Below are 24,089 nucleotides of genomic sequence, written 5' to 3'. Positions count from 1 at the left end.
AAGAAAGCCGTTTTCCACAGGTAGTGCAGCTAAAAGGCTTTTTACCTGCATGGACTCTGCTGGGACAAGTCACTTTGCTACGCTGAGCCAAACCTTCACCACATATTCTGCATGAATATGTCTTCTGGCTTCTGCTGTGGGCCCACATGTTCTGTTCTGTGGAACGTTTAGCAGAGATTTTACAGGGAAACGCCGTCTCACCTGTGTGGATTCTTCTGTCTCATCATTTTAGATCTTCTAAAAACTTTTCCACCATCGTCACAGTTCACAAACTGTTCAGCCACGTCAGTCTGACATGGACTCTCTGACATTCCAGAGTTTTCCACAGTCCTGCTGTGACTTCCATCACGCTCACTGTGGTTCCTGTCAATGTTCCAGTCCTGTCCTGTTCATCCAGATTCATTCATTACAAAGCCTGTTTCCAAGATTATCTTTTGTTTTTTGTTTTTTTACTAAATGATTGAAGTTAAAATTCTTAAAATCCATTTAAATAAAAAAAAAGTTTCTTTTTAGGCCATTTTTTTTCTGCCATTAAAATGTGATTATTTAAAATGAATTAATTACAGTCTGTATTCTGATTATTTTGTTTATTAAGTCCCACCCTCTAAAAAATATTGAAACTTTTGTTTAAATATGTTCATAATTTTACACCTGAATATTTCTGCAGTTTTCCAATTTTTTCCTTTTCTTTTGGATTTTTTAAAATAAATTGATTAAAAATGGTGTTTTTGATAAGAATCCAGCAGTTTAGATCCACAATGAAACATAGAAAGTGTCTTGTTTATAACAATCTGCTGCTTGTGAGTTTTTCAGGTGAAACTCTGGTTAATTTTTTTCTCATTTTATTCCAGATTCTGTTTTGATACAAATGAAGCTGAATCTTAAACAGTCTGGAAAGAAACATGTTTCACTTTATTTTACATAAATAAATATCAGTAAAAATAAATAAATAAAACAATGTTTAAATATTTAGTAATAATTGATGACGTGACCGTCAGCTGCAGCGTTGATCTGGACAGAACTGGACATGGTCCCTGCAGACCTGCAGGACCCGCTACCAGTCTGAGACTCCAGAGCTGGACTATCAGATCTGGTCTGAGTCCCAGGAGCAGAAGGTGGACTTAGAAAACCCGTCCAGGTCTCTGAAGTCCTGCATCATGTGGAAAGCTGCAGGTGGAAGCTGGAAGGTGCGTTTCCTCCTGTGACCAGCAGAGGGCAGCGTTTCTCTGAGCTGCAGTCTGAACAGAAGCCACTGATTTATTGGAAACTTGTCTTATTATTGCAGATCAATAATTATTATAAAGCTTGAAATCAGGGAAAAACTGACAAGATGAAATGATTTAAAAGAAAACAAATGAATAATTTTATCTTCATGAAGTCTTTCATGTAAAGTGTCACTGCAGTGGACACATTAACAAGATTTTTTCTGATGTATTCATTAATGAGGATGGTATATTCATACTGAATCATATCAGAGAACATTAGTGAGTCATCCAACACACTTTTCTCCTCTAAAGACTCATGCTGCGTGTTAAAAGCTGTGATTTTAAAGCCCCTGCTGGTCGCTGCAACCCTTCTGGAACTCTTCCAAACATCCACACCAAACGGTTCTGATCCATTTTAACCCACAAAACTGGACCAAATGTAGGAAAAATCACCTCCAATGTTCCTCCAATCAAGCACCGAGACAAAACATGAATCAAAGTGGCTTCAGTTTTCTTCCATCCATCATATTGGACTGATGTGTGACGGATTTGGGTTTGCAGGGATTCACTCGATGCATAACTTTGTTTTGGATAAATGAGCGTCGAGCACAAAAACGGGAGGGTTTAACAAAACTGTTAATACTTCATTTTTTATCTAGCTGAATGAAAGAGGATGAAACATGATGAAATGTCTTATTAGTGATTTTTCCCGGTTCTCTCATTTCACCGTGAAACCGTTGCATCAGGTTGGAAGATGCTCGTAATGAAGGATCCAAACTGAAAGCACTGACAAAGAACACCATGCAGGATTAGAATCAGACATTTTGTCACATATATTAACATGCAAATTCATTAGAGCTGAAATGAAGTGTAAATCCAAGATTTTATAACATGTTGGAGTTAAATGGACCCACTGATATCAGCCCATGTTTCAATCTGTATCTCTTCACAGAGAAAAGTAAAAATGTGCAGGTTTAAACCTGAATAGAAGCAGAAATCCCAGGTCACTGGTCAAAATGATGAATGTTTGGAGAAACATGTCAGTGAGGAATAAAGAGAAGCAAACCAGAAAACATGATGCTTCAAATTTAGCAGCATGTAACAAAACAGAAGATCAATGAGAGAAAAGAAACTGTTTCTGTTGGTATTTAAACCGTTGTTTTTCTTCTTCTACAATGATCTGTTTATATCTACTAGCTGTGGGTCCACATACATGGCAGCTGCCGGATTTATGCCACAGTTTCACTACGGTGTCTCTGGATGGACAAAGTGTGTGAAGTGAGAACCCTCTGAGCTGTAAAAGTGCAGAACCTGCTGTGTGTGATGGGTGCTAGAGAAGCGTTGGGATAAGGAACCCTTAAAAAGGCACATAGAAGAAGATATATACAGTTTTCAGGTCACCATTGTTAGCAGAATTCATCCACACAGCGTTCAACGTGAACATCAGCACAGCACACAAGTACTCTTTCTTTCTGTCAACCAAACATGTTTGTGGGAACGCAGCACTTTTATTTAGTCCACCTGACATTCATCATCTCATCAGGTGTGACACGTGATCATGGTGTCAAAACAAAAACAAACAAACATTGCTTAGAAAAAGGTTTGTGACAAGTTAGGATGGGAGCACATCTCAACACCCCCACTTGTTCACATACAAACAGAATCTATGATATAAACATACACATCATGTAGCCCAGTTGCAAAATAAAACATTTCAGACTCCAAACACAAACATCTCAAGCTTCATCAGCTTGACTTTAGTTGAAGGCTTTGTCAATATGTCTGCGACCACATCATTTGTTGGACAGTATTCCAAGGTAATCTGACCTCACAAAATGATATTTCACATCCACATGTTTCCAACGTTGTCTGTTTCCAGGACTCCTGGCTAAAGCTACAGCACCTTGATTGTCTTCATAAACAACACATGTGTAGTCCTGACCATCAAAAGCATGTAAAAGCTGTTTTAGGTAAAGGCACTCTTGGATAGTTGCAGCCAATGCCATATATTCAGCCTGACAGGTTGACGATGCCACTGGAGGTTGTCCTTTAGTTCTCCATGATACCAGTGGGCCATTGTTGTTTAAGCTAACACAATACCCTGTGGTCCTTTTCTGATCATCTACATCAGCAGCCCAACTGGCATCACTGGAAGCATATTTTAGGCTCTCGTCTTTGCTTTTCCCAAAACAGAGTTCTTTGTTTTGAGTTCCTTTAACATACCTTAAAACATGCTGAACAGTTGTCCGTTGTTCAGTACTTGGTTCAGTGAAGTACTGGGACAGTTTACTCACTACAAAGCTTAAGTCTGGCCTTGTACAGGTTGCATGATAGATTCAACTTCCTACTGCTTCTCTATATTTTCTCACATCACTCATTTGTTCAGCATCATCGCTGTAGTAAAGCTTCTGCTCACATGGGGGCGCTCTCGGCTTGCAGTGTAACATAAAGAATCTCTCCAGTATTTTCTGGATGTATTTACATTGTGACATCTTCAGGCATCCATCACTTTGTTCAAATCAATGCCTAGAAAATATGTTCATTTACCAAGATCTTTCATTCTAAACTTGAATTTCAACATTTCTTTAACATCTTTCAAAACGTCTTCATCACTGGCAGCAATAATCAGGTCGTCTCCCCGTATGACGATGTGAACCGTCTCTTTTCCAGTAACTTTCTATAAACACAATGATCATCTGGGTTTTGTACAAACTGCGTCTCACACAAGCAGTCATGCAACAACTTGTTCCAATTTCACTCTGACTGTTTTAGGCCAGACAGAGATTTCTTCAATTTCTACACAAGTTTACCACTTCCTTCACGTTTGACTTCTTAACCTTCAGGTTTTCCACATAAATCTCACACTCCATTGGTGCATGTAAATATGCTGTTTTTACATCCATTTGGTGAACAATCAGACTTTCCTGTGCTGCTTTTTGTGCAACAACTCTAATGCTGGTCATGGAGAGAAAGTTTCATCATAGTTCACGCCTCTCTTTTGACGATAACCTTTAGCAACATCTCGCTTTGTATTAGTCAGTCCCATCATCGTTCTTTTTCATGGCATTTCCCCCCCACTACATCTCTGCCCTCAGGAAGAGTGGTCAGGGTGAATGTTGCATTGTCTTTCAGTGACTGCATTTCCTCATTCATAGCATTAACCCATTATCAGCATCAACTGAAGTGGTCGCTTCTTTGTATGTCTGTGGTAGATCACATAGAAGTCTAGAACAGGAGTCAACATTAGCCATGTCATCTTCAAAACAACAAGTATAGTCCCCATAATAATCCGGCTTGGTCCTCTTACAGGATAGCTCCTAACTTCAGATTTGTCTTTGTCTTCTTTCTTCTACCTCAGTTTTTATTTGGTCTGAATCCCACTCCACTGTACTGTGTTCAATGACCACCTTTTGGTTTTCTGCTTTTTGTGGGTCAATGACTGGTGGGCTTTTTACTGAGTGTCTTTTACTTTGGATAACAAAATCATCCTCCTCAGCATCCAACATGTCTTCAGTGATGTCATTTATTCTCCATCCAAACTTTACAAGTCTGTGTTTTTGGATTTATCTGTTACTAGGATAGTAAAGCAGCTAGGCTGGACTGTTTTTGTCGTATCCAACAAAAATGCCTTTTTTCACATCTAGAGTCCAGTTTGCCTCTATGATGCTTGTATGCATAACACACTTGTCCGAACTTCTGCATGCTGGCAATGTTGGCTTTTCTACCTGTTAACATATAGAAAGGAGTTTGTTTGGTACGATTGTTAAAGCACCTATTCCTCACTACTACAGCTGTCTGGACAGCAGCGTAGGTCCACAACATCTTTGGCAACCCGCTCTCGATGAGCATGCAACGGGCCATATCAACCAGGGCTCTACAGTTGCGTTCAGCTGTACCATTTTGGTGTGGTGAATATGGGGCTGAAGTCTCATGCCTAATACCACTCCTGCTCATTAATGCTTGATACCGTTTGCTCATGTATTCTGTTGTCAGACCTCCTTCGTCTTGTTTTGCCATAAGGAGCCGTATCGGCTAAGAATTTCTCTGTGGCTTGTACCGTGTCACTTTTATTTTCCAGGAAATAAACAAATGTTGCACTGGAATAATCATCTGTGAACGATAGTGCATATCTATGACCATCTGGAGACACTGGATCTCTAGGACCAGCGAAATCTGTGTGTACCATGTCAAGTGGCCCCTTAGCCCTTACATCAGGTCCCCTGTTTCTTGTCTGGACAAACTTCCCTTGAGTACAAACTTCACAAAATGGGGTATGCTTACTCCCCTCTTCCTTAACATCCATCCCATTCACAACATTTCTTTGGTTCATTACATCTGCCTTTCATCTCATTCTCTGCTGTGTGCAGATAGTGTAATTTGTTGTGGACGTGTACGAGGAATTTGGTCCCGTCTTTATAAAGAACACTGTCACCCTCTCTGAAAACCACTGTGGCACCGCTTGAGGCAGCAGCTTTCACAGAGAAGATATCCTGGGGGTACGTAGGAATGTAGAGAGCGTTCCTCAGTGTTGTCTGTAAGCTCCTCCCATTGCTGTCACGCAGCCACACCTCTGTGTCGCGTCTCCCCTTGGCAACTCCGTTTTTCCTGGAGCCGTCAGCCAACTCCATGCAGTGCGTCCCCGCCAGGAAACTGCTGTCAAACTCCTTAAACTTGGCAATGTCTGTGATGATGTGTGACGTGGTACCCGCGTCGACCATCAGACCTCTTCTCTTGGAATGCGACACCGGCATCTCTGTGTCACTTATACGGAATGCATATTCATTTCTCCCCATCTCCTCGGATGCTTTCCGTGCGTTATCCTGACGTGTCATCGGTCTACAGCTTGCATTGTTGTGCGTGTTCATATTGCAGTGATTGCACCATTTCTTACGCAAACAAAAAATATTCAGCAACCTCAGATGTCATCACAACCAACCCCAGCACAGCTCCACCATCACCGGGATCGGCACAAACCCCCAAAGCCACAGTGCAGGACGAGACGACAAGGTTTTAGGCTCTTTTTACTCACTGAATTATTAGGAAGAATTATCTTTGGTCAATATTTTCATTTGAAGAAGTAGTTCATACAGTCATGCTTACTTCTGTCATGTCGGTCATTTCCTGGATTCTTTGCCCAAAAGTAGAGATGGTTCAATGAAGTCTTGTGAAGCTTTTAAGGCTTCTATTTGATTGTGTTGAAAAAAAGAGTCAAAGTTTCAAAGCCTTATAAAATAAAAGACCATACCAGTGACATCTGGTGGTCAGCTGTAGTTATTACAGGTGAAGATCTAATCATTTCTCCAACTTGATTTAACTTCCAACAGAAAAAATCCAGTCAGTCTTGCAGCTGTCTTCATCCTGAGGGGTCGTCATCTCTAAGTGTTGTAACATTCTATATTCTCAGTGTATTAGTTATGGCTCAACGTGTTGTCCTGTTATTCATTAGATTTTCCAACATGATGTAGACAGTGTGTGTGCTGTGAAATAAGATGATAGACAGGGATGTCAAAATGAGTTTGTTGGGAGATATGATGGTTTGGAAGAAGTGCTTAGAACAATCTTAAATTTTGTTCAGATGCTTTTTCCTGATTTCTGAATGATAGATTACACTTCCTGATTAGTCAGTCTTGTCATTTTTTTCTCTTAAATCTAATATCAGATTTGTTCAGACAGTGCAGCCACTGTCCTTGACTTCTCTCATCAGGAACTCTGTTTCTGCTTCTTCTGTGCTCTCTTTGTGGTAAATGGTAAATGGACTTGTACTTCTATAGCGCTTTTCTAGTCATACAGACCACTCAAAGCGCTTTACACTACTTGTCACATTCACCCATACACTCACTCAACACACTCATACCCCGATAGGCACATCGGGGGGGCAGTTTGGGGTTCAGTGTCTTGCCCTAGGACACTTCGGCATTTCAGGGGAAGCCTGGAATCGATCCCCCAACTTACCAGTTGAAGGACAACTGCTCTTCCTCCTGAGCTACAGCCGTTTTTACTTCAGTTATAGAGTCACATCAGGTCAGAATAAAAGAATCTATTGATTATATGATTAATAAGAATAAATGAAAGAATATACCTTTGATGAAAAATGACAGAATATGTAAAATATACTTCAGTCAGCAACACCATCAATATGATGAAATTTTATATTTTAATATGAACTAATCTTCTGTTGTCCGTTATCCTAGCCAATGTGGAAGAGAAATATTTAGCAATACCATATAATACAATACTACATGACTACAATTATACTAAGTACAATGTAATCTAATACTATTTCATCTTTTGCCATATTACTCTCCTCCTTCCTTTGTGGGTGACACAAGGTGGAAGTTTTTCCATACACGTGATGGTTTTCTTCCACTAGAACTCTCCATACTAAAAGTTTTTTCTTTATCTTAATGCTCTCTTGGCCTGTAAAGCGGCGAGCAGGAGGGACCACCGGGCGTTTCTCGTTCCGACAGACAACACGGCACCAGTACCGCCAATGCTTTGAATCAGTTACATCATTTCCGGTGTTTCGTTGGAGCGTATGAAGAGCCACACATCATCGGTCATGTGACGGCAGAGTTTTCACGGGGCTTCAATGCAGCGTTTCGACCAAGTCCGTCTCATTTGAAGGAAACAAGCTTCGGTGCTTCCGTTTCAAACATCCCATCTCTACCAAACAGAAAAGGAAAAAATGGTTTTTCTCCCTTACAAACGACTCAACGGAAGCCCAAAAGCTCAAAGCCAGTCAGTGTGTGTGTGTATTTAGTGAATAAAGGCTGCAGCAACACTCCTCCTGCTACTGAAGAGCTTCAGCTGAGCCAAGCAGGCCTGGGAAAGAGCTCCCTCATCTTGACAGAGGATATGGATCATACAATGCTACTGGAACAACTAGATTTCCATTTGAAATGAACCATCATATACTTTAGAGCAAGTCTGCACATTTGTAGAGCATTTTCTGTGTGAAATGACCAGGAGGTGTTTAACTAAAGCATTATTCTGTTCTACTGTTGGAACTGATGGGAATGTCTGTGAAATGTGAATATGTTGTGAAATGTTAGGAAATCTTTGGACTTGAAGCACATTATCCTCTATATGTGCTGCTTTTAGATCAATAAAATCCTCATTGAAGAATATTCCAGAGTGGAGGAGTGGAAGGTTGGCTGTTGCACAAAGCCTCAGGTCTGAAATGGGACTTTTTTTGAAAGAAACTTCTTGCCTGTATGAGGTTGAAACATGCTCACTATGGATGTTGTTTCTATAGTTCTACAGCACTTTGAGCAACAGTTTCTGAAGAGAGCTGCAGAAATTCATTCAGTTCTTCATGTATTCATAGATGCTAAAGTGTCTGTTTAAAAAGGTGGCCATGGTGGAAGCAAACTGCTTGCAGTTCCTCCTGATGGTGATGGTTATACTGGAAGACTTATCTGGAGTGTTTCAGGTGTTGGGAAGACCCTTTTGCACATCGTTCCACTTCAGCAGGACCTTCATCTTCCTCCTCTGCCTCCTGATGCAACTGAATGGAAAAACATGGCCGATGTGCAAAGAGAGCATGCCTCTGCATATCCTAGCTCTCCATGTCAAGGACTGCATGGAGCATCTGTCTGCAGCAGAGGAACATGATGAGGTGAGGCCATATTTCTCATTCTGCTTCATATGTCTTATTGGACCTGGACTTTTCCATGCAACCTAAAATGTATCTCTATCAGTGTTGTGTCCATGTGTCTCCTTCATATACATCCCACATAGTTACAGAATGGAACATACAGTATCAGATAAAGGTCTGGAAAATTCTGCTGATTCCAAAGAAATTCTACATGTGTCCAAACTTTTTACTGGACAAAACTTTGAACATTTTAGTAAATCTAACTTGACTGTCAGACTCTTCCAGGCTGAATTTGTTCTTAGAAAGTGACAAGAAGATGAATGAAATGACTTTTTCCACTTTTATCAGGGGTCCAATGTTGCACACAGAACATTTCTATCACACAAAACAACACAGTTAAGTGGAAATAAAAAGCATGTGAGGCTTTTTTAAAGGCTGTGTTCAAGTTATTTATGTTGGGAAAGAAATGTCACTCATCAAGTCTTCATGTCAACCATGCAACACACTCACACACACTCTGATAGTTCTTTTCTTCATGTTAACAGTACTTCTTGTGTTCTGCTGTGTGTACTCTACAGGACTGGCAGAGTGATGTCCACCTTCTGTCAGTAGTTAATTCACCATTTGTGAAGAAAGAGTCCAGCCACTTGGAGCAGCTGTGATCACATATCTCTATTCTGTCTCCACTTTTATATACTTGTCATATTTCTGCACTTCATTAAAAATCTCATCCTGCATCATGTTTCCAGGATAGTATAAAGTACCTTTTGCTACGTGCAGTTTAGGTATTTAAGTGGAGGACAAGGGCAGTATTGTTGGAGCCCAAAACGGTAACATTGATGTGTGTATGTGATGAATCTGTTGTGCACATTTATAATGGTGATACTTAACTGCAACTGACTTGGTTAGGTTTGCTTCTTTCATAGATGGAGTAGGTAGTGTGTTCTGCTGACATCTGGAAATACTTCCAATCATGCTTTTCTTCATATTTAAGAAAGAATTTCATCACACAGTCTGAACTGATGGATTATTTCATCTCTATTTAGTAAATGAATATTAAGAGTAAAAAAACCAAGGAAAGGAAAATATCTTCCAGCCAGAGGGAAATGATGAACGGCTGCCTCTAAATACTGGAAGAATAATTTGCTTCTGCATGTATGTCATGTATTAAAGAAAAAAATCTCATCTATTCCCAGATAAAGAAGGAAAAGATGAGGAATAATTTTCTGTGTTGACTTTTAATTCCAGACAGCTGATTGGAAGGTAGTTTATGGAGAGAAAGCTCAGAAGACTTGATGAAGTTCTGCAGCGCCAGCCTGTGGATCTGGACTATTTCAACTCTGTTAGAAGTCAGAAAGTAGAACTTCTAGGCTCATGTTGTTGCACTGCCTCAACATGTTGTTCCTGCCATCTCTCATCTTTTTCCACTAACTCAGTTGCAAGAGGCAAGAAGAGCTGTTTCCTCTCCTGTGGAGATTTTCCACACTGCTAGTGGACAGCCTAAAGTTGCCATATCAAAGGACAATCTGCAAACCCTCATCAGCATGAACCTTTCTGTCCCCTGTATAGCTAAACTCCTGGCTGTCTGCAAAAGGACAGTGTTTGGAAGGAACTTTGATCACATTTCATTTGGCTTCACTCGTCCCACCTTTACTCAGCAGTTTTAGCTTCATTACAGCATAGAAAGCTGAGTTTTAGTGCTGCTGGGCTTCGTCTTCACAAGGTCCAAGTCCAAGATGCAGATAAGATCAAGACGTCTCGCTTGCTTTGCTTTTACCTTTGACTAAACGCTGAATTCCAACTCTTCATTTGTGTCACTTCCTACAGTATATGTGACAGCTGGAAGCCTTTCCTGCTTTAACTGCATGTTTTGAAGAGTATCAGACACGTTCAGGTGATTTTTTCTCCACATAACTGATGCAGAGCAGATGTGCAGGCAAACTTCAGAGACTGGACAAAGCTGGAAATGAGCTGCTTTTCCAGAGACATGACATTAATTCCAGGATGAAATGAAAAGTGGAAAGCCAGCAGGATCCACCCTGAGAGGATGAAGCTTGTCAGAGCAGCATGGTCTTACAGCATGCAGACATGGACATTGTAGGACTCATACACACTTTGTTCTACACTAAGAAAGGACAAGTCCAACATGTGGACACGTCCACCTGAACAGAGCGTCTCCAGACTAGAAGGAGCAGAGCCACAACGTTGTTTCATGACACTGAAGCCACAGAAGTGCTTTGGAGACAGCAGTTGTTTCTTTCTATCTTCTCCTTCTCATCTCTTCAGAGAGAGAAAAGTGTCAAAAGAGCCGTAATCCTCCATTTGCTCTGATGTCTTCCTGAAGGACTCGGACTCAGCTGGGAAACGTCCACATGCTTTTTTCCACCGTCTACATGAAGCTAATGGACACCAAGAGATGCTGTTTGAGGCCACATTGTGTCCTTCATCCTGTTTGGAGCTGCTACTTGTCATTTCTGCTGCTGATCAATAGAGATTTAGAGCTTTGAATGTCTCTGACACAGAAGATGCAGCAGTGATCACCAACATCATGGACTCCAGAGGCATTTAGCAGTCAGGCTCATATCAAGCTACGTGGAGCTCAGAGGATTGTTGAACTTTGCTCTGGTGGCTTTATCCTCATGGGGGGATGAGGGCTGTCCACCTGGAATGGATCACATTATGATGACCTTATAATGGAAAGCACTTTGTGTTGCCCTGTGCATGAAAATCACTTTAGAAAGTTTCATTTCTCATTAAAATCTGATGTGTAAAGTTTCTACTATATGAATAAAAACAAGGGAAATCCATCAGATAAAAATGGATGTAAATGTTGTTGATTTCATGTCTTCTAATCATCTGCAATAATAAGACAAGTTTCCAATAAATCAGTGGCTTCTGTTCAGACTGCAGCTCAGAGAAACGCTGCCCTCTGCTGGTCACAGGAGGAAACGCACCTTCCAGCTTCCGCCTGCAGCTTTCCACATGATGCAGGACTTCAGAGACCTGGACGGCTTTTCTATGTCCACCTTCTGCTCCTGGGACTCAGACCGGATCTGACAGTCCAGCTCTGGAGTCTCAGGCAGGATTTTACCGCCAGAGTACTTTTAAATGTGTATCTAACTGTGTCCAGTATCCCACTTGGACCACAGCTGCCCCTCTGCGTTGTGCCATTAACCAGGACGCCGACGTTCAGGTTCAGCCCAGCAGGTGGCGAATTTATTCTGGCACAGACCAGATGAAACAGTTCAGCAGCATGAAACAAAGATCCAACAGCCTTCTCAGCACAACTTCCTCTACGGCAGCCAAAAGCAGACAGACACATAGAAAATCCTGGTCTTAAATATCCTGAAGCACAAGCTTTTTAAACGACATTTCCATCTCCTGCAAGTTGATTTTAATAGAAGAGCATCACACCACCAGATGAACACAGTTTTCTTTGAGAAGAAATGCTGAAGTCATTAACAGCGTGCAGAAATAGCAAAAACAAAGCAAACATACCTGGAACAGAATGAGACCAAACACTTGAGCAGCATGAAAAATCTGCTGCAGCACACGTGGAGTCGGCTCAATGGGACACACACTGCTAACAACGTCTAAAAGTCCATCATTTTGTAGGAAACAGCTTGGAATTATGCTAGCAAAGCAATTTAAGAAACGTTGCTCTTCTGACAGCTTCCAGGTGAGTTAGCAGGAGCTCTGAGCAAACTCCTCTTCCTCCACTGAGAGAATGCAGGTTTACGTTGCAGCATTCGACAGAATGCCAAAGTCATTCAACAGAAAAGCAAAGATGTGAAATCATCTTCAAAGTGAAGCTTCTTTGCAGGCATTGCATCATTTTTCTACATGCTACATATAGAAATCCAGAAATAAGCAGCTGAGAATAGAAAAGTCTCCAGACAGATGAAAATGTTTGCAGTGCTTTAAAATCAGAAAGCCAAGCTGCAGGTTTTAGTGAAACCATCAACACCTGACCTGGACATCAAGAAGGTCAACAATGAGTCCATTGTTCAAGATAAAGCTGTGCTCCGATGAGCTGCTGTTTCCGTCCAGTTCCAAGCAGCTTTACAGTCCGTGTTGATGTGAAATGTCCACGTCTGATGATGACTAGATGAAGGAGGAGGCTGCTCTTCCAGCTGTGGACCACCTTCCTCGCTCCCTGCTGGAATGACATCAAGGAGAGAAAGAAATGGACCATTTCAGCCATGCTTTCTGGAGATGTCAAGTCATTTTACACACCTTGTCAGGTGTGTGTAGGAGCTGCGTCGTTACTGGAGGTGTGCAGATGAAGTCAGCTGAGGGGTCGGAGGTGTTCTGACTTCGGTGGTCCCATTCTGGATCTCAGAGCGGCTGCCTCATCGCTGTCTGCACTTCTGGAATAAAAAAGACAAGATCTTTATGTCTTGGCTGAAGAAATAATCTGCTTGTTCTTCATCAGTGTCACAATATTAATAAAAGCAATTACTACTTTAAAGTAAAAACTAGGGCTGGGACTTTAACACCTTCATTAGCATTAATTCCAGAAAAGTGAAGACGTTAAAGCATTTAACTGCGGAACGTTTCAGTGCACGACAATTCCACTGATGCACACGGAGGACCTCCGTTAGTACTTTGGTGCTTCATGTTGGGATATTTCACATCCTTCCAGTGACTAAAGAAAAAGCAACTAACAAGTTGAGCAACTTTTTACAGTGTTATTGAAGACTTTTGGTGAGGAAGGTTTAAGTCCGAATGGTTTCCTCTTCTGTTAGCGGCAGCAACGGCTGCGTAAGCTCCTCCCCCGTCCAGAAGAACAGTCTAGAACAGGGGTCTCCAACTCCGGTCCTCGTGAGCTACCACCCTGCAGGTTTTAGTGTTTCCCCGCTGTGACACACCTGACCCAAATCAATGGCTCATTAACAGGCAGGTGCAGAAGATGAGAAGCTGCTGGAGAAGCTTTTCATTTGAATAAAGTGTGTTGTAGCAGGGAAACAGTAAAAGCTGCAGGATGAGCGCAGTTGGAGACGGCTGATCTAGAAGCTTGGTCCTCCTGCAGCATCCAGCTTCCAGCTGCAGGAAGAGCAGGAGGTGATGAGCTCTGCTGCAGGACCAGACTGAAGCCACAACACAGTGGGCTTTACTGTCACATGTTCATGTTTATTAATGAAGCGTGTGGACGGAAACATTTTACACCTTAAAAGTCCTGGAACATGTTTTACACTGGAGCGCTTAGATAAATGACTTCAAATGACTTTTTCATTTGAAGACTGTTCAGTTTTGCCAGGAAGATTTTCCTGTTTTTCTACTGTTGAACTGAAACTGAATGAAATGGATTTCTTTGCAGACATTAATAGAGCCTGAGTTTACAATAATATTTGTGTCTATTTGAGTCAGTCGTCCACCAAAATCCAGTTCTATTAAAAAGATGCTGCTTTTGGGGGCAAGGACAATTTTACTGCTCAAAAGTTGCTCTTTTAGAGCTCAAGAGACAAATGTGAGATTCTCATCTCAGCCTCATTTTAGTTTCTATTTGCTCTAAAATGTTTCTCATATGTTTCTCCTAAAATTCACCAGGAGAAATAGGTGAGACAGAATAACTAGAGGGAGTCATACTGGAGACTTTAGGGAGATTCCTTGCTAGTTTCACTGCACTGCTTTTAATGGCTCCTTTATTTCTCCTTTGAAAAAGAAACTCAGCAATACTGGACACACACACACACACACACCTGAGGTCCTACTATCAGGATGCTTAAATCATGTGACCTTCTCCTCCCACCTGACTGGATTTACCATCCTAAACACAGACCATGCACTTAATAACATCATGATAGAGCAATAAAACAACGGTGGTGAACTCTTTCTTTACCACACGACAGAGGGATGTAGCAGATGTACCCAACACCATCAGGCTTTCTACTTCTACAGCACATGGCAGATGACTTCACATAAAAAAAGGAAGAAAGAAATCTGAAGCGGAGTCTTCATCTTTATTAAATTCCAACATAGTCATTGTACTTGAAAATTGACGACTGCTGAGTATTTGAAGTGGTTGCAAAGTTAACAATGACATGAACAACAAATGGAAGAAAGTTAAAGAGCGTTTACTGACAGCAAAAGCTCTTCTAACATTGTCATCATTATAAGATGGGAACTAGAAAGATGCATCTTCTTGGAAAGTTGTGTTTTGAAACAATTCTCTGAAAGCATTATGAGCAGTGTCAACAAGACTTTACAGCAATGCACAACACTGAACAGTCAAAGAGTCTCTGAGGCCAACATGCAGCATTTGCATTCAAGGGCTTTTCTGAACAGGCTCATTAAAAAAAGTCTCAGTATGCCACATTCTGTCATTTACAGTGTTGTGGCCCTTGTGCAGCGTTTGTTTATGAAGACTTTTATCAGCTTACTTTTCTCATCCGGTGTCCAACCATCCAGTGTACTACAGCGCATGATGTAAGCTGCAAGATTAAAGCAAAGAAAAAACACAAAGGACTCATTTTATCATGGAACAGCAGTTTCCACTAAGTATTAAGAACTTTTTTCCTCCATAGATCCAAAATTCACATTCTAATATGTTTCTGGTTCACACAGAAGGAAATCCAGTCAAACTGGGAGGACACTGAAACAATCCCAACATTAAAAGTAGGGATGTAATACTTGGAATACTTCAGAAACTCCATCAGATTTGGCCAGATATGGTGATTAATGTGAGAAGGTCCAGAAGAAGAAGAGGAAAACAAACTAGAAATAAACTCCAGGTCATGTTTGGAAAAGAAATGCTGCTTATTTGGCTTGAAAAAGCTGATGGTAGGATGCATGCTAAACAGTACATGGGGAAGGTAAAACATTGCTGAAAAACTAAATCTTATGTTGATGACAAACTGATTTTCTGCAGCTTCAACTATTAGCTGATTACTTGTCAAGTAAAATGGTTTTATTTCCTGTTAGAAATATCACTCATGACGCCATGCAGACCATCTTCTGAGACGTTCTAAACTAAAGCAGTTGCCACGGTAACCAGTGGTTCTAGATGAGACTAAACTAAAAGTGGCAGAGTGAAAATATCAAGAATCAAGCTGAATAAAGCATTTGGAGAATGGTGACACCCCTATATGTAGGGCAGTGAAAAGCCATAGACAACTTAACTTCTGATCCCATGAACTGCATCAGCAGTTCCACATTATTCATATCCCTACAAATGCTTCCAGGATTAAAGAAAAAAGTCAGGTGAAACGGGCCAGTAAACTAAATGTAATCCTACACAATATGTGTGGCAGTCTGGGAAAAGCTGTCAGATGTGGCTGATGTTCATTTGTGGCAGCGAGACTAAATAGTTGCATGGTCACCACCAGGCATATATCATCCATCAGCATTAGCAGCCGAGCTCTGACGTGTTGATGCTGTGACAACTATTCTTTTTCAGCTGAAGCAAAGAAAAAACAGGGCTCAATGTGACCACATGGCGGAACAAAACACACAGGGTTTAGCGTTAACACTTGCTTCAGCAGCTCTGGGAAGAATGACGTTACTCAGGCACTTCTTGAGTGTGTGCTAACGAACTTTTTTACTTGTAAATGTAGATTTTAAACTGAGAAATACGTGCCTGTGATGGACTGGCGACCTGTCTGGGATGAACCCCGTCTCTGGCCTGATGACTGCTGGGATAGGCTCCAGCTTAACTGGACTAAGCCGTGTAGAAAATGAAGGAAGAAAATCTAGATGTGGAATTCATGACAATTCAAGCAGGATCAAAACATTAATTGTCTCATGATTCACTGTCACACAGTTTTTTTTTCCACAATAAGATCCCAAGGGATCCTCTGTGGGGGGGACTTTGGCTCTCTATATTGGCTTCCCAGATATTTCTGCTGATGAATTTCCACAACTTTTCCACAACATTTCCAGAAATCATTCACTACCAAATGAGCCATATACTTCCTTCAAATTCCACTGACTTTGAACTGGTCCAGGACTGTCTTCCCATCTGGCACCTTTCCGTGTTTCCCAAACGCCACAGCATGTCGGCACTCCGCTTCAGGAAAGAAGTTCTTGAAAAGAAGGTGGAATAAGCGAAGGCAGTCCTTTGCTTCTGCATGGATTGCAGACAGGTGAGTGGAGGACAAGAAGAGGCCACTTCCTGGACACAGCTCTTGCTTCCCAGACCTGTTCTTTGGAGCCCAAGGACCAGCCTGAGGTTGGATCTGTTCCACTTTGTCCAGAAAAGCTTTTAATGCCTCCAGGTGCTCACCACCTGGAGCACAGCAGATGTTTTACCTTACAGGGACACAGCAGCAAGCACAAGTCAAGAAAAGGAAGAGACACGTTTAAAAAAGAAAAAACATCCCAATAATTACAGTTTTCATTTGTAAATAATGAGCAACTAAAACAGTTCAGCACATTGTCAACACAAGTATTCCATTCTAAAACCTGCAATGAAGTGAGAACAGAGTTTCTGCAGGGAACAACATTTTCAGACCCATTTTAAATCTAATACCTGGAAAATAGAGATTTTCAGGAAGAGAACTTTTATTTTATTGAAATCCCATTTTTAAAATCTAATCCGAACCCCAAATGTAGCAATAATTGAACCAATATCTGTCAGTAAAACACACACAGTTCCAAGTGAGGGTTCCACTCCCTTTTCTTTAAAACATCCTGGAAATCAACATGTGGACCTCAAGCTGACAGTATATTAAGATTATTAATCCCAGTGATAAGAGACCACAGAGTGTTTAAGATGTTGCTTATTATAGTGTCCAAGGTAAGTTACAATATAACAATCAATATGAATTTAGAGCTAAATTGTGGATTGAAATAATAAGACAATTCCCAGCTGGGTTATCTCTTGGTGAGCCGCGGTCTGGTTCATAAAAACTGATCTTCTTCGGTGGCTTTCCCGCTCTTTTGGCCGTCTCTTTTTTATTATTTTCACATGCATTCATCCTGGAAAATAAAGAAAACATTTTCATTATTTAAACTGCTTTCACTGCATGACAAATCCACATTTTCCATGCACATACAATTTATGGAAGTGTCTAGAGGCCGCTGTAAACGCTCGCCATCTAAAATTTACCCAAACTGCGTTTAACAAAGATGCTGCTTCCCTTCTTTTTCCTCCTGCAAGATTCATTTCCTCCATTCCTTCTGCCAAAGACTCCACACGTTAACCACACAAAAAAAGAAGAAACGTACCACACGACCTGACCTCGTTAAGTCGCCTCACTACGTTGTGAAGTAACCAATCATGATACAGCATTAGCCACCGAGTAGCTCTCTTAACCAATGACCATGCATCATTTGTGACTGATGGCTCTCTCCTAAATACTAAAGTTGGGTTGCATTACAGGGTTCAAAGTTCCGGGGTTTTGTTCCAAATGCAGTCAATATAATATAATATAATATAATAAAACATAATATAATATAATCTTTTTTATGTGGTTGATGAAACAAAATGTGAATTACATGCAGTCTACTTCAAATTCTTTGTGGAAAACTGTTGGTTAATATAAAAGCAGATGCTATTTGCAGTAATTTTAATCAATTCATTCTGCATACAATCCAACATTGAAAAGAAATATTAATGTGGATTACAATAAAGTCAGCATGATATCAGATGATAGGAAAGAAGAAAACATTTCTCTAAGTGGGAGATTTCAGTGAGTGTTTGTGGAGAGCTCTTCCTTTGCTCTGTCTGAGATTAATATGAGAAGCATGAACTAAAGCCCGGATGAGAGGAGATTAAGTTCATAGAGAGAGCTCTCTGATTTCTCTGCCTGAGATCACAAAGAGAAACTAAAGTTGAGAAACGAGGAGAATCATATCAGAGCTTGTTGAGATCTCTTCTAAAACTTCAAATGAGACTACATTGAGATTTGGTGCATCTTATTTCTCCCGAGAGCAAACCGAGACGTAGGAGAAATAAACCTTAGTCTCAATTTGCTTTCAAAGAAATCTCAGAGTTGTCTAGGAGAAAGAAATGAAACATTTTAGACATCTCTTTTCACATTTTCTTTTCCTCTTATGTGATCAAACAAGATTTATTACAAAGCCTGGAATTTCATTTGTTAAAATAGATTTGCAGCCCTTATTAAAAGAAGCCCTCATTTTTCTCCGTAGGTACATTTCAGTAGCTGACACATGCACCCTCACATGTTAAGCAGCAAGAAAAACCTGATAAATGTATCTCCCCTTGTAATGGAAGCAGAAAAACTGCTGCATTCACAGATGCTCATCACAACTTGCTCACAGTTCTGCGTATTATTCCTAAAAAAGGAGAGAAATTTCCACTGCAGTCCCGCATGTTTTAACACTTCCACAGGAAAACTGGCCAATTTGTGTCCAATAAGACATATGAGGAGGTTCACTGCTAGCTTAGCAGCAAACAGATATGAGGAGAAAAGGGAGTTCTTTTGGTTTGGCGCTGTTGTCATTTCTCCTTTACGAGGGGGGACGGTGGCGCATGACGAGGCACGTGCAGCAAGTCCAGACAGCTTAGCTTCCACGTGTACAAGCTTTAAACACAGAAAATAAAAGCACTCACTGTTCTTCGGCATAGTGCTTAATGATCAACATTCATATAAAGCAGTGGTCCCCAACCTTTTCTGTACCGCGGACCGGTTTAATGTCTGACAATATTTTCACGGCCCAATCTAAAGGTGAAGCTTATAAAAACTAAATAAAATGACAAGATCGGCATTAAAAACTGTTGTATTTTCCTCTGTAGTAATAATAATAATGAACGTAAATCCACTGTGGTATCATGTGCAACTTTATTAGCGGTGTCCTCGTAACGTCACACCAACAACAAAACATCACATGAGCAACATCGTTTCTACCCGACACAATGCAACACACTCTGGTCGCTATGATAATGTTTCAACATACCTTCAAAATAAGACACAACACAAAAACAAACTTCATTATTTCGCTCGCTTATCACAGCGGCACTGAATCGGTGGGAGCCCTGAGCTTGTTTTGCTGCAACGAGACAGTCCCATCTTGGGGTTATCGGAGACAATGACACCCGAAGTGTGCTACTTAGATCCAGTCTGCTCCGTAATTTGGTTTTGGTTGCCGTCACTGCAGAAAACCCAGCTTCACACAGATACGATGTCGGAAATGGCAACAGGGTTTTCAGTGCTGTTGTGGCGATCTCGGGGTATTCTGCCATGACTTTCATCCAGAACAACGGCAGAGTTGATGTCTCAAACAGATGCTTAAGGCCCCCGTCATTTGCGATCTCCAGCAGTTGATCTTCTTCACACATCGACATGCTGGACTGTCCCGGTTTGTTGACAAATGGGTTGCGGATCCATTCCTTGGCAGTTCTTGGATCTTCTGTGGTTGGGAAGTAGCGCTCAAACTCTTCTGACAGCAAGGACAGGTGTTCTTGCACCAGCTGGGAGAACGAAGGCGCAAGCTGATTCTCATCCAAAATCCCTGCCAGTGTATGAAACATGCCAAATGCGCCTCTGCTCACACGCCGTCCCCACAAATTCAGTTTAGCTTTGAATGCAGCTACTTTATCTGCTAACTTGAAGACAGTTGTCATCTTTCCTTGAAGGGACAAGTTCAGTTCATTGAGCAGGTTGAATATGTCGCACAAGTAAGCCAGTTTTGCGATCCATTCCTCATCAGTGAAGTGTGACGCCAGCGGTGATTCTTTTTCAGAGAGAAATCTCTGCAGCGGCTCTCGTAATTCAAATACTCTGGCCAGCGATCTCCCTCGTGATAACCATCTTATCTCCATGTATAAAATGAGGCGTTTGTGGTCCGCATCCATCTCTTCACAAAGCTGTTCAAACAGGCGCAAATTAAGGGCGTGTGCTTTAATGTGGTTGATGACTTTAACCACATCGTTTAGTACGCTGCTCAACTCCAGTGGCATTTTTCGGCTAGCCAGCATTTCCCTGTGAATGACACAATGCGTAGACTCGCATTCAGGTGCAACCTCCTTGATCCGAGCAGTTAAACCAGACAGCCGTCCAGTCATGGCAGCAGCTCCATCCGTGCATATGCCTACACAAAAGGACCATTTTAGTTTTCCTGACATATATTCATTCAGCGACTTGAATAGTTCTGCACCTGTAGTTTTAGTCGGCAACGATAGTGCACACAACATATCTTCGTGCGTATCCTCCTGATAAAGATATCGCACATAAACAAGAAGTAGTGCATTGTTGTCAATATCTGTTGACTCGTCAACCTGGAGAGCATACCAAGGTGAATTATTAATTCTCTCCAACAACTGTGTCTCAATGTCCTCTGCTATTTCTTCAATGCGCCGGGTGACGGTGCTCGCCGAAAGAGGCACCTTTGCAATCTTTTTAACAGCAGACTCTCCTAGAATTTCATGGCAAATGTCTTTGGCAGCGGGTAGAATAAGGTCTTCACCAATAGTGAATGGCTTCTTGGCCTTAGCAATACGGTTAGCCACCAAATATGATGCTCTCAGTGCACTCGAATTTGTTGACGTGGTGGCCATCAGTAACTGCTTCTGCCCTTCATTTTCACGTTTTTTCCTTTGAAAATACTCTAAAGGCTTGTCTTTTACCATGGGGTGCTTGCTCTCCAAGTGGCGAACCAATTTTGAAGGCTTCATCGCCTCATTAGAGAGCCGGTCACCACATATAACGCACAGTGGGTTTGGTGCGTGGGAGTCGCCCGTGGCGATAAATCCATATTTTAAATATGTTTCTTGATACTGCCTGTTAAAGGCAGCTTTCCCTTTTTTAGCGGGTGCAGGTTCCTCTTTTGTCCCTTCATTGGACCGTTTTCCCTTTGCAAAGAAACTATCTAAAGAAGTTTGTTTTTTGCTCATTTTGCGAGCTTGGGATTAAATTTAGCGGGATGTATTACGTGAAGTGTGGTGTCGCGGCCTTGACTTGCATAGAGTGAGACGGAAGCAACAGAAAAAAAAAACTGGTCACTTTTCAAAATAAAACATCATTTGTGTAAAAATGAAATAAAATAATGGAAATTATTTTTTCTTTCTTTGCGGCCCGGTACCAAATGACCGACGGCCCGGTATCGGGCCGTGGCCCGGGGTTTGGAGATCACTGATATAAAGTAGGTCATTTAAATAAAGCTCACGTCATGAAAGCCCAGCACTCATGTACTTGATAAAACACGCTGACTTTTCTTCCCAAGTCTTCACTGCAGCTTGTCTTCACTCCTACTGATCCAGCAGCTCTGTCTGAATACCCATGATGCACTTCACGGTAGGGCTGCACCATTCATCGCAGTTTCATCCTCATCACGGTTTTGGTGGCCACCATTAAATAAACCTGATGGTCAACAATATTTCCATTCAGAAGGCCAGCTCTGCTGCATGCGTCTCTGATCAACTACCCCTGGCTGCAGTGTGCAGAGCGAGGCGTGTCTCAACGTGGGCGGGGTTAAACGCCTTCAGCTCCGCCCACTGGATGGGATTCTTCTTCCTCGCCGCAGTCGCCGTCTTCTTCTTCACATTTTACAAGTTTCCATGTGCCATATCTTCACCAAACCACCTGGAGATCATTTAATTAAGGCTCGTCGGCGACACAACGTCCAACTTTGCTAAATGGAGGTAAGCATCGATGAAAAAACGGCCAATTAATGACAATCAGAGTTTTATTGGGATTATTGCTGGATTTTCCAGCACATTTTCGCCTCACAGATGAGCTTATTTGCATCTTCAAATGTCTCATGTTTGTTCTGCCGTTCTAATATTCACCTGGTTCAAGTTCTCCACGACGTTTTCCTCTGTTTTTTCCAGACACATTGCACACCTCCTCTCCCCTGGACCCCGGAGGACACTTGGCAGAAATGATGCTCCGCTTTGATATGTCATTGCATCCGCTAAAGTTTTCCATTTGCTGACTATCCTTTAATCCAAACCTTGTTTTCACACCTCCAGGGTCTGGCAAAGCAAGTGTGCTCAAACAACTGTGGCCTGTTTGTTCTAATGGTAAGACCAGGGCTGTTGTATTATTGTGAAGCAGGAGGATGAAGGGAAGTTATCATGGTGGGTAATGGTAAGGATGCATGAACCAAGAGATGGACTAAGGCTCAGGAAGCCCATGATTTATTGTCAAATGATTCAGTTAAATGCTCAACCAAAAATGGCTGTGAAAGAAAGCAAAGCAAGGATTAGAAATGATCAAGTCCATTAAATGTTCCCTTTGATAAAGATCAATACAATGTAGAGCTAACTTTATCACAGTATCAATAATAAAGGTGCACATGTTGCCCTTAGCAGTGCTGCCGCCCTGTGAGAAGGACAAAGACTGAATAAATGTGTGTGCATGGCTTCCATAAGGAGGGGCTCAGGTGAGTGGGATGAAAAGCAATCAGGAGTGATTAGGAAGAAGGACAGGAAGGGAGGGAAGGGAAAGTGTGGAGAGATTCATTCCAATTAGAGCCTTTAATTCCACAGGATTTGCTTTTCTTTTCCATTAAAAAGCAGTTTAAAAGTGCCAACTATCTGATTGCTGATTTGTTCCTCTTATGCTGTACAAAGTGACAGCGAGGCAGCTACAGGGACAGGCAGGGTGTTTAACATGAATAAACTGATATACAGCAATGCAACTCTGGAGACAGGCAGGGGAAGTACAAGGATTGTGCAGACAAACAATAATACAGCAACAGAGACAGGCAGGATTATGCCTTGTATTATATATAGCTAACATTCAGAAATATGACATGTATACTAGGGATGTGGAGAAAATATTTCAACATGTACTTTTTGACTTTCAGTCCGCTCTCTACATTGTCATGGGGGCCAAATGTGATTCCAGTGAGGTATGTGGAAATTGGGACGAGTTTGTGCCCGGTGAATACAAGGCACTTTTGCTTCTGGCACAAATCAACCTATTGTGTTTTTATTTCTTCAAAGGAAAACATGCTGCAAATAAGAAGATGGTGGTGTCTTCTTCTGAGAAACTTTCCAATGCCGTAAATGCTCTTTACATGATCCTACTTTTCAAAGAGTTCTTTTAAACTCCACGTTTGACTGAAAACCCTGTGGATTGACTTTTCTTCAAGTTTTAATAGTGAACGTTCATTGTCATTGAATCAGCAAGGTGTGAAGAAGAGACTGCAGGCCAGAAAAAGGCGTCGGGAGGAGCGGAAACTACAGGTAAGAGGAGCTTCATTAATTAGCCATGTATTTAAGCACTTGTTTGAAGACTACTGTTAATCCCTCTGCAAATTTCAGGATGTAGAAGATGCTCCAGTGAAAAAGATGCCTTCTGAATCCATCTCATCAGCTACTATTGAAGGTAGACTTGTTGTCCACACATACAGAAACTGCTTTTCCCTGCATGCTTTTA

General features: G+C 41.5%; 1 protein-coding gene across 1 annotated transcript; it reads right to left on the bottom strand.

The window, feature by feature from the left end:
• Window positions 1-16,718: 16,718 nt before the first annotated feature.
• LOC306765679 (SCAN domain-containing protein 3-like) lies at window positions 16,719-21,379 on the bottom strand (the record flags this gene model as incomplete). The annotated part of the gene is made up of 2 exons (XM_079253163.1): window positions 16,719-17,029; window positions 19,663-21,379. The coding sequence occupies 2 exons, from the start codon at window positions 21,377-21,379 to the stop codon at window positions 16,719-16,721; spliced, it is 2,028 nt and encodes a 675-aa protein (XP_079109289.1).
• Between the last annotated feature and the right edge of the window lie 2,710 nt (window positions 21,380-24,089).

The sequence above is a fragment of the Telmatherina bonti genome (assembly GCF_933228915.1).
Source record: "Telmatherina bonti genome assembly, chromosome: 14".
Lineage (NCBI taxonomy): Eukaryota > Metazoa > Chordata > Actinopteri > Atheriniformes > Telmatherinidae > Telmatherina > Telmatherina bonti.
This window is presented reverse-complemented; position numbering and strand designations above follow the sequence as displayed.